This window comes from Bidens hawaiensis, unplaced genomic scaffold (genome assembly GCF_021521415.1).
Source record: "Bidens hawaiensis isolate Kalapana, Puna unplaced genomic scaffold, B.hawaiensis_p1.1 tig00026008_1, whole genome shotgun sequence".
Taxonomy (NCBI): domain Eukaryota; kingdom Viridiplantae; phylum Streptophyta; class Magnoliopsida; order Asterales; family Asteraceae; genus Bidens; species Bidens hawaiensis.
Window position 1 is genome coordinate 133,142 of NW_027494187.1, and position 17,790 is coordinate 150,931.

The window sequence follows — 17,790 nt, forward strand, 5'->3', positions numbered from 1 at the left end:
AGGGAGGGTGTTAAAAAAAATGATCCAAGCACGTGTGTTTAAAGCAAGACTTCTTAACGTTCAAGTTTTAAAGTTTGTTTATCATTTGAATAATTCTCTTAGTCCGAGTCGTATGGGTTGAACCGTTGTTATCCTCTCTAATTAAGAGAGTTTAGTTTCTCTGTTTTGTATGCAATCTTGCAATATTCAATATAAATCAAGAGTCTTGTTTCAATTATCTTTAATTATTTCAATACTGATTCCATCAAATACGCACACTGTACTCACACACCAACATCAAATGGATACACTTCATTATGTGAAGAAGGCTGCGTTGGGGTTACGGATGATAATAATAAAGGCTCTTATTGTAGATAGGAATCTGAAGGCTTTGGGTATGGTGAAGAAGTTGGATAGAGTTGATGCTAGGCTTTTGGAGTTACAAGAAGTTCGAATATCAGGTACCCACAGGCTCTCCTTAATTTACTAACGATATACGAAGATTAAACATAAGATTTTTAATATTGTATTAAAGGAAAAATATTTGTTCTTCGATCAATCTTTAACCGACTAGCATATACTATCATTATTTTTAGGAAGCAGGAGCAGCGATTACGACCAACGTACATGTCATGATATCCGAATGATAACAAAACTAATTTATGCTACCTAAACTAATTTGGCTCTGTGGTTTATTTGTAAAAAAACACCTTTTGTGTAACATTAAGAATTTCATTGAGCCCTGATCAAGCAGAGCCAAATAATAGATCCCAAAGATTACGGAAACCGAGCCTCTTCATCGATATACAGTGGAAATCGCTTAAATGAAGATCAAAGATTTATTTGACAATAGGGTCGGTCATCAAAGCGTTCAATATAAACGTAAAAACTCGGTTATTCTGCCTATGGCGAGTCATGCACCGTCCAGGACTTCGTAAAAAAGGAGTCGTAAGACTCGGTACGTTTAATACGCCTTGAAGGGCTTCGAAGCATCCAGGCATGCGAAAGTTGAGGTGTCTCTACCGAGGTGGCAGGGTCCGTAGCCGAAGCAATCAATTCCTGTTGAAGCTCTCGGACATGCGCCTGACCCTCAAGCACGCGAAGGGCTTGAGACATCGTTGGCCGTAGAAGAGGAGACCCTTCAATGCATAAAAGGGCCACGCTGAGAACTAGACTGGCTTCTTTAGTTGAATAGTTTGAGCCTACGTCTCTATCAACAAGTTTCATCAAGTTTCCTTGTTTGTCGAGGGTAACTGCCTGTAAAACAAACAAACAAAAAAATGTTATCATTTGACCTTTTTCAGCCAAAAATATTAATTGTTGGTTTCGAATCAATATATACAATGGTTTAGTGATGTAAAGTTAAATTCATGACCCAAAAAGAAATAAAAACAAGTTTATTTTGCATTCTAATTTTAAGATGTTAGTTTTTGTGAAAACCAAAAAGAAATTAAAAAAAAAAAAGTATATGTGTAGCTCAAGCAAAAGTACATATATGTAGCTCGTAATTTAGTAATTTACATACATATTTGTAGATTTTGCTCACCTGACAGGTAGACACGTTCTTGTTCTTTTGCCATCAAGCACCTGTTTGTGCTAATTCCACTCACTATTTCTAGTGCCAGAATTCCAAAACTATAAACATCTGCTTTGGTAGTCAAGTAACCATCATCATCATCATCATCATCATCATCATCATCGTACTCAGTATATCCCACCAATAGCAAAGCTATGGTAGGGTCTGAGGAGGGTAAGATGTAGGCAGCCTTACCTCTACCCCATAGGGATAGAGAGGCTGTTTCCGGTGAGACCCCCGGCTCGATAGTAGTTTTGCATCAAGCCTTGGACATAAGGCACATAGCACTCAATCATCGGGACACCAGCTGATCGGTGCATGTACCCTTATCTTTCAGCTATCAACGCCACTACATGATGCCTGATTAACCGTCCGTCACTTTTAACGTTATTTTCACGAGATTAGTAAAATAACGTCAAAATTAGTGCAATTTCACTTTTGCCCACCCGAGGGTTCACACATATATACATCATATGTGCGCACCGCAAGCAGGGCTAAAATTATTTTCACGAGATTAGTAAAATAACGTTAAAATTAGTGCAATTTCACTTTTGCCCACCCGAGGGTTCACACATATATACATCATATGTGCGCACCGTAGTCAAGTAACCACGAGTGGCATATTCCGGAGCCGCATAACCTCTTAAGAGTAAGAAAAGGTAAATTAAAATTATAGAAAATTAACCAGAGCATATATATATTATGATGGGTAGGGATATTGCATGTTTCAAGTCATAATATGACCGAGCCGATAAAAAACTAACAAGAAACGATGTGTGTTCCGTTCCAAAAGCAGTTTTACATGTATGGATTAGAGAACATACCGTGTCCCCGCAAAAGGCATCGTTACATGCGAGTCTTGATCGTCTTTGAGCATTGCGAAACCAAAGTCAGCTATTTTTCCCTTGTATTCTTTATCTAACAGAACATTGTCAGCCTTAATATCTCTATGTATGATAGCCATGTTTACACTGCTAAATTGGTCGTGTAGGTACGCCAAGCCTCGAGCTATCCCTAGGCATAGCTCGAACCTTACTGGCCATGTAAGTTTCGATTTGTCAGGCCCTGTAGAATAGAATCAAAACCATTGAACAATCAACTCTTTGGGTATTAGCATGCATGCAATAAAACAACCAAAAGTATTAAATAGCTAGCTCGCTCACCAAAAAGGGTATGTGATAAGCTGTTATTTTCCATGTACTCATAACTCAGTAACATGTTCCCATGATCGGTGCAACTCCCATATAGTTTGACAAGGTTAGGATGATCAAGAGTTGAAACAATTCCAACCTCGTTGATGAATTCTTGTACTCGATTTGCAGACTTTGCTGAAGGTTTTTTAATTGCAATTATTGTGTTGTCTGATAAAACACCCTACATAACATATATATAGTTAATTTATTAGTAGCACAAGATAAAATAAATTTATTTGGTAACTTGTTATATAACACCACCTTGAAAACACTGCCAAAACCACCTTCTCCAAGCTTATTCGATGGATCAAAGTTTCTAGTCGCTGCTTTGATCTGCCCAAGAGTGTATGTCCTTGTAACTAATAGATCCAGACCGGTAAGCTCTGTTAAGCAAAATATTACAAAACCATATAATTGTTTAATTATAAAATAAATAAAAGGATTTTAACGAGAAGATTTACGTACGTGTATTGTCAGTTTTTGTATTCATAATGTAGCCTTTTCTCCACAACAAAAAAATGACTAAAATCAGAAGAAACAGCCCTCCACCAACCGACCCCGCTATTATAGGAACTAGAGTCTTTTGCCCAAATATTGGTGGCTTAAAATCTGTACAAAAAGAGGTAATGTTATACTCTCTTCAAATTCAACTAAACACATTAATTTTGACAATAACACATTTTGGTGAGAGATGTTTAACTGTATGTTTTTGTAAGAATAAGAAAAGATAAACGAAGAATATATTTCTTACTCGGGTCAACTGATATAGCTGATATAAGCGGACCATAACTTCCTCTAGTAGGAATGCAACTAGTGCCTTTTCCAGCCCAGTAAAGTTGAATCTTAAGCGTGTTATTCTTCACATCAACTCGACGCGTCTTTGTAACTGCCCTACCGGTACCTCCAGCCTCTTTTACTATATCAAAGTCCTTCAATACTAATATCCCCTGCAATAAAATTAACTTGGTTACACTAAACTTTAATCAGACCAAATTAAACTGGTATATATGCTGATCATTAAAATTATAAGCTGCATTACTTGCACATAAACATCGAACACACGCTTCCCAAGGCTGTTAAACGAGTTATCTTCGGTGAAAACAATCTCAGCAAAGTGGAGTGTGACATTATAGTTCCCGTTCAAAAGACACAATCCATAATAAGTAAGAGAGATAGCAGACGTTCGCGCAGTTTTATATAAATTAGTATCCAGTGTTGGTATATTATGGAGACTTGATGTGTTGGAAAGAATATAGACATCGGAATCAAGTCCATTGTCTAAGAAGTTTCCTGTGCTGCTAAGCGCCCAATATCCATCCGTACTACTGTAATAACGTGTGGCTCCAATTCTCTGTGCATCGCATTCGTATGCGCTGCTGTTGATATTTACTTTGTCGCCCCCGCAGTTGATGTGCAGAGAATGGATTTCTGTGGCAAAAGATGAAAAGTTAGTAAAGACAAAAAAATAAAAAATAAAAAAAATGAGGTTAATGTGTAAAAACTTTTCTTACGTTGTTTCTTCGACTTAGTACATGGGAAATCTTTCCATAGACATGGAAGGATGTTTCTACATAGGAAATGAAAGACACACAAGAAGATTAATATCTAGTTTTGATACTTACACGACACTGAATGTCGTCCAAGCGTAAAGCGCCTTCCTCATAGGCTAGTACATAAACATTTGTGATGTCCTGTTTTATGAATGCCAAGGTATCTTATATATATTCGTTCTTCTTGTTAAACTTTTTCTTTATATACTGAAAAACTAGTAATCCAAATGAATGAGGATCCCTTAATTAGAACCTCATGTTAGGGAGTTTTGATGCTTGCACAACACTCAGTTGGTGTGACCCCTAATCTGAAGTAAGGGTGATGTGCCTTACCGTTCATTTTCCGGTGATGAATAGCTTTCCACAGTGTTTCTGAGTAAGTCATGAAAACGTACGTTTGTTTGTATTAATCGATCATAAACAACAAACATATAAATAACCAAACCCAATGTAGCATACTTACATTAACGAGCGAGAACACTCGTACTTACGGGAAGCATCCCATGTAAAATTGTTATAAGAAACGTCCCTGGAAATCGATAAATGCAGGTTCATATCTTTGAGACGTAATTCATGTAGTTAAGTGATAAATATAGGGAAAGAGTATCCTTACACATCCTTGGTGCTTGTCCAGACCCATTCAGGCATACTTCCAGTAAGATTATTTTCTGTCAAGTAACTATAAAAACAGCGTCGACTCTTATACACATAACGTAAACTAATTGGTATATATATACTTTCCAAGGTAGTATGTTCACATACATGTACTTGGCCTTTTCTAGATTCGCAAAAGACTGTGGGATTTGACCGCTTAAATTGTTGAAACTAAGGTCTCTGCATCAATAAAATCATGAACGTTTAGGTTCCAAGACGTTGCAAAATTTAATAAATACCAATCATGTGCCCAAAAGAGGTTGGAAACCACTTGGTCATGGTTTAAAATACTAGGAAATAGTCTCTCTAGTCTCTACCAAGACTTGCATATCTTTAACTGACAAAAAATTAATCTTCAAGAAGATAATTTAAGTTGCTACAAAACATGGACATTACTGTACAAATACAAGTCTATTAATTCTCCATATATTTGTTTGGGTTGTTAGCAGATTTTATATTTCTTCATGGAGTGATAAAAAGACTGTGTTATCAGAAAAATCATCTTGGTTACTTATAGGGTTGATTTTGTTTTCTGTTTCAATAGCTTGCTTGCTTGTTCTTATTTTTTATTTCAGCTATTGTTAATAACATCCAGTTTTTTGTGTTCTAGTTTTCAAAAGTGCAAATTTCAAACTCAAAGCATTTGGTGTACGTATAGAAAACGTAACTTCTAGTTGCGTTCCAAAGAGAAGCAAGGTACAACTTAATTGTTAAATTACTTACAGAGTTTGGAGCATCATATCCCCTATATATGCAGGAATTGTCCCATGAATCAAACAATTTCTAAGTATTCTACATAATTCCAAATTATATTAATTAATTATGTTTACTATTATGAAAAGGTGGGAATCAATGTACGAGTATCAAAAGCTCACAATTTTTTCAGATTAGTCATCTTCTTCAGGAACGGGAACCTAGAAGCTCCACTTTTCAAGTCAGTGATTCTCCTAATCAAAAGATAAACATAACGGGAAAGAACAAAAATGACATGAATTAATCAATTGTAAATTTATCCACCTCATTCGAACAGATTACCGTAAAAAACTAGAAAAGGAAATCGTAGCATAAATTGACATACAAATCATTTAGTTGGGTTAAGGCTGAGATGCTAGAAGGAAATGGCCCCTCGAGAGAACAACCTTGTATATGCCTTCATCATTAACCAAACGTTGACATGTTTTAGATTAATACATCCTTAGCAAGCAACGGAAATTTTAAAATTGTAGATTAACACACACACACACACACAAAGACAGAGATGGATAAATTTCCATTTAAAGTAACCAACTTTGTTTCGGACTATAATAAAACAGGAACTTTGGTTACCATAAATCAAAAAGTTCAATGTAATAATTTCCCCTATAAGGTTCTTACAGTTTCTCTACTTTTGTCCACTTGCCAATGAAGTTTGGTAACTTCCCTGTGAAGAAGTTGTCACTTATTCTCCTACAAAAGTAATAAATTCACAAAAGTTAAGAAAAACAAATGATAAACCTTTATGGATGATAGATGATTTGTACACAACCAAATAATATTGGTTAAAAAAAAGTATGGTGTACAAATTTATCATCCAAGTTTACAAGATTTATACTCACACATCAGTCAAGTTGGTAAGATTTGCAAGTGAAGCAGGCAGCTCTCCAGCAAAATTATTTGAGGATATAACACTGGGAAAGCAAAGTCTTGATTAATATGGTAACCCTTGTCAGGCAAACATCAAGAAAATTCTCAACTTTGATCCTTTTATTTTCATTGACAGCTTGGTTTTTAAATTAGTGTGGACGTTTTGATCCCAAAAGCCGAAATCACACATCATGTATGCAAGGCATTTGCTTTTATAAATAAATACTAAAAAAGACAGGGATAACCTTTAAAAAAATCACGTGTGAGACGTTCTTTATTCAAAAATTTATAAAAAAACACTCGTTTCATCATCTGTCACTAAATTTGAAACCAAGCTTGTCAGGTTGTTGAAGCATCTGCATGGATGCACACACACACACATGCGCGCACACTAAAAAGGTAAAAGGAAACAAACAGTACAGCTTGTTTAGGTTTATTAAATTTGCTATCTCATTGGGTATGAGTCCGGAAAAGCGATTTCCTTCTATGCTCCTACAAAAAATAAATCCACGAATATACATCATATATATGATCGAACATCTAATGAAGTTGTGATGCGACTTACAAATCTTGAAGGGTGGTCATTTCAGTTAGAACTTTTGGAAACGGCCCAGATAACCTGTTTCCCATGAGCGAGCTGCATATATGCGTGCATAATCAAAAGTACTATATATATAACGATAAATGGTTAGAAATTTGCGATTGGAGACCTACAGGTTGCTCAAGCGCATATTAGCCCATTCAGATGGTATAGTTCCATTGAGGTAATTACGACTGAGATCCCTTATTATATGATCATTACATAAATAATTAAAAATAGCTTTAGTGTTGATTAATGTTTTAGTGAGTACAGAGATTTCATTACAAGTATCGAAGGTACGGAAGCATGGTGAACTCTTTAAGAAGAGCACTTGAGCAGTTTTGAATTTTTATATCCCTGGATTAAAATAGCCTAGTCAAGTTCATAAAGTCTACAAATCAAATCCTAGTTGTGTTAGTGATAAAATCAGCCAAAAAAATGTGAGATAATGCATCACAGGAAGCAGCATCCAAAGTAAAATTATCTGGAGCTGAAATTGCAATTTTGTTTCAGAAAAAATGTGACATACAACTTAATAACATGGCAGGTGGTATTAGGGCAATGGCAGACCACTGAAACGGTAACGCCTTTTTTATCCTCTTTTACTCATCTTCGTCCCTTAGTCCCGACTAACCCTAACTTGTTCCAAATTATTTTAAGTGCCTCATCTGCATGCATCAGTTCACAGAATGAATGAATAAATAATAGTGAACCCTTTGTTCCTCAATCAAATGAAAACGCATATATACCTTCTTTCAGCTAGAACTTAGTCGATAATATTATGAAAGCCAAGCTTGAGTACAAAATCAACCAAATAAAAATGTTTTTCATGGTTCAAGAAGTGCAAATAAAGTATATGATCAGAGAATGAAATAAAGGTTTGGGATGTGTTGAAAACTGGAAATTAAACATCTACTTATAAGGAAGGAAGGAAGTGAAAACTACATGCTTCTGCCTGTAATAATAAACACAACACGTCTACAGCTTAGGCACCGGCAGGCCACTAGTTTTCATGAGTTCACAAACAAGTTTCAGTGGTCTGCGATTGTCCTAATTTGTAGGCAGCACATGCAATCTTCTGTCATTAATAAAGACTGACTTTCCGCAGGGTGGGCCAAGTTAGGTTTAGAATGAAATTAGGTCGTATAAGACTTCAAACTACTATTTTATATTGATCCCTTAAAGTTAGAATTTTCATCAAAATTTACCCTTATATATAGAAATATGTTATTTATTTATTTATATATATATGTAGGTCCTTAGAACGGATCAAACAATTAGTTCTTGAATCGATCTCTAACCACAAGCTAGCGGAAATCACTTGTTGCCAACCGACATCTCGGATCTTGTTGGTGGAGGTTTATTGCCGGAAATAGAAGGAGAAGGAGGGGAGTGGGGAGAGTTGTCGGATAGATAAGATTGTATTTTGACAAAAAGGGTACTGAGTGCAGGAGCCTGTTTATAGGAGAGGCATGCCATGCCTGTTTGTATTATGAACCGGCCCATTGGGCTTTTGTTTAGATTGTCACACCCCGAAAACCTTAATTTAAACAGCGGAAGACTTTGATTAAGTCATTCGGGTGGTGACAGACGCCGTCTCAGCCAATCACATTTAAGTATACATTCCAAACAAAGGTTGAACTTTATTTGACCATCACAGTTATTACACGTGTCATATTACACGATTTTTATTCAAATTACAAGTTCAACATAAAGTCAACACTTTCCATTCAAACACACGCCACTATTTTCCGAGCTCTTCGCGAAGCTTCCATACTTCATTTAATTACCTGAAAAACATATTAAACATCGATCAACACAATGTGTTGGTGAGTTTCCCTTTATATCGAAATATTCCATATATATATATATATATATATATATATATGAGTCGAAAACACAATCCATTTAATTAACAAGCCCGATATCAATTCGTGTGTAATCGTCATTATACCCTGAATTATATCCAAAATATCCAGTGTATAATGGTGTACCGCCATTATATCACCAACCATGTGTAATGATCAACCGTCATTACATCACAAAACAATAGGCATTTCATTTCTTAAACAAATTGAGCTGTTGTAGACTAGCTAAGAATACAACATTACGTATGACTATCATAGTTGATAACCCGATACATACCATACTCAAAATATTCCCACTTTTAACCCAACACGATTGGAAGTGGGGGACGTCACCCCAATAGATCTACTAATATTTTTGTGCCCATTTTTAGGGTTAACTGTTATTTAGCCAACTAGACTCATCCCGCATTATACACCAATTTGTAAAACAAAATGCCTTTTAAAGAAAAACATTAACGAAAATAATATGTAATAAAGAATATGTTTTTCCCCCAAAACACAATTAAATATCGTTTTGAAAACATTTCCAGTTAAAAATCGAGGAGGGGTTCGATAGAGAAACTCACTGTCTTGTAGCCTTTCCGAAAATCCCGTGTCCTATATTAGAACACGTTTTGTTAATGAAAACTTGATTTTAGTTTTTATATAAAACTCCTTTTTATTTTATAAGTCTTATTCTAGTATTCACATAAACACATAAGCGAGTACACATAGTTCGGTTTCCCGTTAGCTGTTAATTAATTAAATTAATTAATAAACAACTAAAATATAAGAAAATAACTTAAGATTCAGTTGTTAGAATTTTTCAAGAAAATATTAATATTTTATTTTTCACAAAACTTGACGGTTTCGTTGGTTTTGTGCTTAAAATGCGTTAATACGGTTTGTAACTTATAAATTATGAAAAATACTTGTTACATATATATTAATCAAGTTTTATAAGTTTACTTTTGTAAATATATTATTTTCATTTTTGTTAATATTTTCTTAAAATAGCAACTTTTTAACGTTTTCGTGTCGGTTTGCATGACACGAACCGTTTAGGACTAAGTTTTATCATCTTGTCATTTTCTCATGTATTAACTTATGTTATACATGGATATTTTAACACTTTAGGGGCTGTTCTAAAACAGTCCCTAATAGTTGTGTCGGTTTTGCTTAAAACGTCGATTTTTTCGACCGTTTAAGTTACCGACGAGTCAAATGAATTACACAAGCCTATACTAATCATCATATGAACTAAACACACATATAATAACATATAATTTACCATAAATAGCAGTTTTGACTATATATGTTCATAAGATACTTTAATCGAGTTTTTCGGTTCCTAGTTCGTACATTATATTACCTTAACAATGTTACTAGTTAAGCTTGTTATTTTTATATGAACAAATATCATATTACTACCTAAATTTCCAGGTTCAAATCATCATATCATATATGTATAAGTTCAAGTAGTTAATTAATCAATCAAAATATGAATTTTCTAAGTGTTTAACTAACAAAGTTTCCTATTATAGTAACTTTTTAATTTTTGATAATTCTATCTAATTCAATCTTTCCACTTTTATTAAGTACAATTCTAAGTTTGATTCATTCAACTTGTTTGATAGGGTTTCATGCATCCTAAGTATCCTATCAAATTTTGTTCTTTCAATTTATCATTCAACAAAGTTTCTTTATTTAGTAAGTTGTTGTCCATTTTAACTAAGGTGTTAACTAATCAATGCTTCTAATCATGCACCCTATCTTAGTTCAAAGTTGTTATTTATAGCATATTGAATACATTAATTCCAAGTATTTACCTCAAAATCAAAAATTCAACTTTCTTAAATTAAAGTTTCCTTATTTAGTAACTTTACCAATCTTGGTTAATTTTCAAGTTTCAACTATTAATTCTAGCATATATCCTATCCTATTTTCAATTAGATTATTCCATATCATTTCTTGATTCAACAATCCATCCAAATTCCATTCTAACAACAAACCCTAACATCAAATTCATTCAAGTTTATAACAAACAATCAAGAGATTCAACAACACTTATAATCAAGCTTAGCAATCAATGTATGATCTTTAAGATAAATGTATGCATGTGTAAGTTGGTTTAATCCTTCCACCAACACATACATACATACCTACGGTTCATACATTCACACATACCACATCCATAATTTCAAACTTTCAAGCTTTAATCAAACTCAAGAACAACTAATTTAACATAGTTAACCCAAGAAATCAACTCATAAACAAAACTTACTTGTGCTCTTGAAGATCTAAAGATGAATATGAGAGTGTGGTGGGTGTGAATGTGATGATCTTCCTCCTAATCTTGTTTGATCTTTCTTGTTTCTTGATTATATCTCCATAATTTTTAATTATTGATTGTGTGTGTTTATGTATGTGTGTTTGTGATTTGAATTTGTGTGTGAAGAGAGTGTGTGTGTGTCGTGGGTTTTATAGAGACAAAGAAAGGGATAGTGTGGACAAGTGGGTGATGGAGATTAAGCCAACATATCAACATCATGATTAGAAGTAATCATTGTGGTGAAAGGTGTATGGATGAGAATGTTACAACACATGTTTCTAGAAGCTAGTGATGATTATGTAATGATTGCAAGTGACATGTGTGTTAGTTTTGAGAAAACAATGGGTGATGGCACATGGTTTTGGTTTAGTAAGCAGGTGTTTAAACAATAATCTTAAGTTTCTGTTTTTAACGTCTAACAAATTTTAGCTAATCAAACGAATCCCGTTCCTAATAATTTTTGTCAGACTTTGAACGAAATTGGATTCTTAATAATACAAGCCTAATAAACTAATTTTTTGAAATAGTTGACGTTGTGTCCTTACCGGGTCGTCCACCGACACTTGGTTACTTATTTTGCACTTTTTGCGATTCGCGCTTTCTAAAATTAAGTTTATACATGGTCTCGACTACTTTAATATGTATTTTAATTTTTCGAGATCATTTAGACTCTTTAAGGATTTATTTACTTTTTGACTCGTTACCCGAGATTACTCCACGTCAGGCTCGTTACGTGGCGATTTTTGCACATTTTGTTGACTTTGAAACGTCTAGATCACTGATAAAGAAGATTTTTCTCATAATGATGAAATTTTATTGCTAATCGAGATTATATTAGTCGCGGTTTAGGCTAATTTTTAGCCGGGTGTCACATAGATGGGGTCGGGCCAAACATACATAAATGAAACTGAAAGCTAACAAAATACATCGCATACGAAACTTGTAAGAAAAATAATTTGTGACTTGCAATATTAAAATACGAAACCCATAAATATATTATGGTCAAGTTAATAATTAAATGAGCGAGAAATCCGGATACGAGACTAGAGCTTCGGTGCACGCGTTGAGCTTCAATGGGGAGGAGATCTTATGGTGTAATCACCCACCCAAGGGGAGCTCACCTTGGGCGGGGTCGGTTCGTTTAAGGTATTAATCTCTTAATCGATTACGGAGTCGTTCACTATACTTATTATCTTTATATTTTTGTTCAATCGTTTGATTTACCGCTCCCGTCTCGCACGTTTATCAAGAACAAATACATTTGTTGTCGGATCCGGTTTCGGACCTACACTTGGTATCAGAGAGGGAGAGGGTTTGAATCAACCGATTCAACTTTGTTCTTGATATTCGGGTTTTATTTCCGCTATTACCTAAACCCAGACATTACTTTATTAAAGACCCATTGAAGTTTAGAAAATAAAGTTTCAAGATCTTGGAAATAAAGTTGAAAATAATTGTGTTAGAAGTTCATCTTTGTTGATCCTGCGTTTTTGGACCATTCCGTCACGCGCCAAAATTCCGCGAGTCTACGGTTCTTCTCTAGCGACGATTCCAGAGATTGGGGATGTACAAATCAAACTCTGATATTCAGTTTGTAGTTTGTTGAGTGTCGGTTATCTATGATTGTTGCAACTGTGGGATGAAGATAGTGGTTGCAGTTTTGGTGGCTAGAAATCGGGTTACGGTAGCTGCAGATCTGGAACGATTTTCCATGCTAGTAATATAGACACACACATCATTATTTTATATAATTTCATGAAATACATACGAGGAAGCCATTTCCGTAGGTAAAACTCATATTATTTTGTACGTTGTTTTACTATTTATTAATCATCTCAATCATTTATAGGTGTACAACAACTTTCACTAGAGCTACAAGCTAAAAGACACGTATCATGAGCATTGTACAAATATCGGCATCTTGGAAGGCACCACAACGACATAATCCGGTTTCGGACCTACACTTGGTATCAGAGAGGGAGAGGGTTTGAATCAACCGATTCAACTTTGTTCTTGATATTCGGGTTCTATTTCCGCTATTACCTAAACCCAGACATTACTTTCTTAAAGACCCATTGAAGTTTAGAAAATAAAGTTTCAAGATCTTGGAAATAAAGTTGAAAATAATTGTGTTAGAAGTTCATCTTTGTTGATCCTGTGTTTTGGGACCATTCCGTCACGCGCCAAAATTCCGCGAGCCTACGGTTCTTCTCTAGCACGATTCCAGAGATTGGGGATGTACAAATCAAACTCTGTTATTCAGTTTGTAGTTTGTTGAGTGTCGGTTATCTATGATTGTTGCAACTGTGGGATGAAGATAGTGGTTGCAGTTTTGGTGGCTAGAAATCGGGTTACGGTAGCTGCAGATCTGGAACGATTTTCCATGCTAGTAATATAGACACACACATCATTATTTTATATAATTTCATGAAATACATACAAGGAAACCATTTCCGTAGGTAAAACTCATATTATTTTGTACGTTGTTTTACTATTTATTAATCATCTCAATCATTCATAGGTGTACAACAACTTTCACTAGAGCTACAAGCTAAAAGACACATATCATGACCCATTGTACAAATATCGGCATCTTGGAAGGCACCATAACGACATAAACCACTACCATCAGGATGCTCGTCACAATGTGCTTTACATACTTTTGGTTTTGGTTTTGGTGTAGGAGATCCTAATGTATGAAATCCATCATGTTCTACGGTTACACCTACAATTTAAATAATGTTAATACCCAGTAGAAAGTTACATGGTAAAACTAACTTGATAAAATAGATAGGATACAAGAACTTGCACTGATGACTAAAGAACAATATAAGAATGCATAAAATCGAACCTATACAAGTGACAACATGTAAGGCCCGGTTTTGGTTATTGACTCTTTCGTATTTGTAATTAGTTTAGTTACGGTTTTAGATTGTTACGTTTATATGTAATGGTCCCGTGGCCTTGTGTAATTGGTGCCTATTGGGCATATTATTAATGAAAGGATGTATGAGATTACACACGCCTATATAAAGTGTGTGTATCACATATATCACACAACCCTTGCATTTTCATTCTTCCAAGTAACATACAAACTCTCAAACTCTCTCTAAACACTAACCCATCTCCTTAACTTTCGGCCTCCCTTACCCACACACACAAGAAATACAAGTATATGAAGAAAATCATATATTTATTATAAAATTATTTGGTAAATTCGTTTAATTTTGTAATTTTAAAATAATTTACTAAATCAATTTAACTTAATAAAACCAAAAATAAATAGGTTAAAACGGTTAACCCGCCTAGTCGACGGTATGAAATAAACATGAACGCTTAGGTAAACAACTTTACAAGTTCAACCCAAAACTACTTTACAAGTTCAACCTAAAACTGACACAACCTTTATTAAGTAGATCAATTACCTTTGTTAAAAATCATAATAAACAAAAAGAATAATACTTTTTTATAATTTTCAGAAACTTGCCGGAAGGTTTCAACAACTTTTCGATAAAACTTAAAAACATTATGAGATTTCTTATTTAACTAAAGGAATATTGGATTTTAATAATCCTTATTAAATGGTATTGGCCGATAATAATCCATATTCGTTTTATCTCCACTGGCGGTCCCAAATTAAAAAAAGTTGGCCCCCAATGGTCCCCCGTTAAAAGTGACTTAACAGCTTTATAGTTTTTTATGAATTTCAAACCAATGTTTTAGGGCTTTTGATCGTTCGGAGGACACGAGTCGATTTGTGTAAAATTTAGCTCGAAACAATGATCCAAACGACTTGATTTTGATTAATTGTAAGTTCAAACACCTGAATTGAAGCATTGTTTCGTCATTTTGAAGCATTATTTCAAACTAAGTTTTACACCAATCGACTCGTATCCTCCTAACGATCAAAAGCCCTAAAACATTGGTTTGAAATTCATTAAAAACTATAACCCCGTTAAGTCATTTTTAACGGGGGACCATTGGGGGCCAACTTTTTTGAATTTGGGACCGCCAGTGGCAATAAAACGAATATGGATTATTATCGGCAAATATCATTTAATAGGGATTATTATAATCCAATTTCCTTAACTAAATAGATTAAGTTTTCTTGCATATAAACGGAAAAGTGGTCGGTAGAATGTCGGAATCGGTTTAGCACTAGCGAGAGATTTCCGAGAAACGTTAATTTAGTGGAAATTTTGTCAAAAATTTATTGTAAACATATTTTTAAAACTTTCTGTCGGAAAAATTTATGGGAAATTGCTTTTGTCGATATTTTGTCGGAAACATATTGTAGGAACCCCCTCCCCCCCCCCCCCCCTTTTTCTAGTAGTGATTTATGTTATAATGTCTTAGTTTACTCATTTGTGAACAATTTATATTTCATGTCTTGTTTTTACCGAAAATGTGTTCATACATCGGTTTCTTTAAAAAGTATCACATGGCTTATGTATTTTTGGTTGATTGCTATATGAAGGTAACTAGTTACTGTTATTATTGCGTTGTTTTTTTACTAATAAATATACATTTTTTTAACTAACTTGTAGATTCAAGTTAAAAGGAAGTTGAAAGGAGATCAAAAAATACAATAAAAATGGACGAAGTTATCCAAAGAGGTGTAGAGAGTTCATAACATTTTTGTTCTCGGTAGTAGTTTAATATATACAATTTTTGACATATGCTAGTTTGTGGTGGATATGTAATAATTTTATTATACATGAGTTTAAATGATAAAAGTTGTTATGTGATTGCATTTGTGGGCGCTTTATTGAAACATGTTTTGTGGCTTTTTTATGTATTTTTTTAGCATGAAAAATAACCATGGTACAAAAACTCACAAACTTTGAAAAAACTTCAGATTTTTGTTTCAATAGATACGTCCAAGTCATGCGGGTGCAATCATCAATGAATAGCAAAAAATACCGAAAATTTTGATCTCCCCCCCCCCCAACTTTTGCTGGTCCCCACACATCCGAATGAATTAAAGTAAAAGGCAAATCAACTTTAGTATCATTCGATTTAAACGTGTGTCTATGACTTTTGGCTAAAATGCATGTCTCACACTCTACGACTTTATTAGAAGAAAATAATTTAGGAAATAGACGTTGTAAATAACCAGTGGATGGGTGCCCCAATCTTCGGTGCCATAACCATGCCTCCCTATCTGTAGACCCATGTGCAAGCATCACAATACCTTCTCGAGTCACTTCATTCACATAGTACAACCCTTGGCGCTCAGTACCACGCCCACTGATCATTCCCGTCCTGATGTCCTGTAAGACACAAAAAGTGGGGTGCATTAGAACCACGCAATTTAGCTCTTTCGTAACATGACTAATGGACAACAATTTATGAGATAGGGCCGGCACATAAAGGCAATTGGATAATTTCACGTTTGGTGAAATTTGAATAGTTCCTCCTCCTTTAACTTGAATAACTTCACCATTTGCAATATAAATTTGAGTTTTTCTTGGCTTTGATTTTGAGCATAGATCCGAACTTTCAAAGGTCATTGTATTGGTTTCTCCACAATCAAAAATCCATAAATTATTATTATTACTATTTTTATTTTTTGTTGCAATATGAGCTTTCCCAAAAATGGCAGGGCCTTCAGAAGAGCCCTTTTTTACCATTTTCGAAACTTGGGGGGTTTTTTCTGCCATTTCTGTAACTTGAGTTTCTTTTAACAAGTCCAATATCTCAGGACTAAAAAATTTGGGGTTGGAAATGGAAATATTAGAGCTATAGGGATAAATAGGAGTTTTCTTTGAAAGAGGAGGGTTTGAGGAGGAAATCCCAAACCCTATACCTGAGTCGGTTCCCCCCTTGTTCCCTTTCTTCTACCGCCGCAAGGAACCCCAAGCCAGCTCCTCCTTCATTTTTCCCGGTGGCCTGATTACCGCCGCTGCCTTCGCTGCTTCCGCCATCACCGGTGGTCGCCTGATTACTCACGGCGGCTGCTGCTTTACCCTTTTTGTGGCCATCAGCCCACCACTCCGGGTATCCCACAATTTTAAAGCATTGCTCCTTTGTGTGTTTCGTCATGCCACAATGATCGCATTTTAACTTTGTTTTATCAACCCGGGATGATGACTTTTGATCTGACCGGCGACCCTTCCACACAAGCCCTAGCCCGTCGCTGCTCAATCCCGAAGCCACCCCCTGTTGAAAATTGCCGAAAATATTCTGATGGGCCGTCTCTTTCCTTACTGCTGCGTACGCAGCCTCGACCGACGGCAGGGGGTCCCACCGGAGTATCTCCCTTTTTATGGGATCATATTTCCGATCAAGAGCATTAAGGAATTGAAACAGTTTATTTTCTGACCTCACTTTGTTGTAGGTTGCGATGTTGGTAGGACACGTCATTGGGTTTGGATCTCTGCGTTCAATCTCTCCCCATATACCCTGCATCACAATCCAAAACTCTTCTAACGATACGCCATTCTGCTTGAACTC

General features: G+C 35.1%; 2 protein-coding genes across 2 annotated transcripts; both read right to left on the reverse strand.

Annotated features, from left to right (window-relative positions):
• Window positions 1-882: 882 nt before the first annotated feature.
• On the reverse strand, window positions 883-3,238 carry LOC143572779 (putative LRR receptor-like serine/threonine-protein kinase At1g07650). The gene is made up of 6 exons (XM_077057837.1): window positions 3,214-3,238; window positions 3,010-3,131; window positions 2,719-2,929; window positions 2,380-2,620; window positions 2,137-2,197; window positions 883-1,236 (listed from the first exon to the last, which is right to left on the reverse strand). Exons 1-6 carry the CDS (start codon window positions 3,236-3,238, stop codon window positions 883-885), a joined length of 1,014 nt encoding a protein of 337 aa, XP_076913952.1.
• LOC143572780 (putative LRR receptor-like serine/threonine-protein kinase At1g07650) lies at window positions 2,265-4,411 on the reverse strand. The gene is made up of 4 exons (XM_077057838.1): window positions 4,371-4,411; window positions 4,260-4,315; window positions 3,788-4,176; window positions 2,265-3,695 (listed from the first exon to the last, which is right to left on the reverse strand). The coding sequence occupies exons 1-4, from the start codon at window positions 4,409-4,411 to the stop codon at window positions 3,444-3,446; spliced, it is 738 nt and encodes a 245-aa protein (XP_076913953.1). The 3' UTR covers window positions 2,265-3,443.
• Window positions 4,412-17,790: the final 13,379 nt, after the last annotated feature.

What these genes read in the sequence shown, in the direction of transcription:
- LOC143572780 (XM_077057838.1), bottom strand. Translation starts at nt 4,411, where the DNA reads ATGAGGAAGGCGCTTTACGCTTGGACGACATTCAGTGTCGT. An exon ending in TGGACGACATTCAGTGTCGT is followed by an intron (nt 4,316 to 4,370) that starts GTAAGTATCAAA and finishes TTTCCTATGTAG; the next exon opens with AAACATCCTTCCATGTCTAT. An exon ending in TACTAAGTCGAAGAAACAAC is followed by an intron (nt 4,177 to 4,259) that starts GTAAGAAAAGTT and finishes CTTTTGCCACAG; the next exon opens with AAATCCATTCTCTGCACATC.
- LOC143572779 (XM_077057837.1), bottom strand. Translation starts at nt 3,238, where the DNA reads ATGAATACAAAAACTGACAATACAC. An exon ending in TACAAAAACTGACAATACAC is followed by an intron (nt 3,132 to 3,213) that starts GTACGTAAATCT and finishes TTTGCTTAACAG; the next exon opens with AGCTTACCGGTCTGGATCTA. An exon ending in GTTTTGGCAGTGTTTTCAAG is followed by an intron (nt 2,930 to 3,009) that starts GTGGTGTTATAT and finishes TATGTTATGTAG; the next exon opens with GGTGTTTTATCAGACAACAC.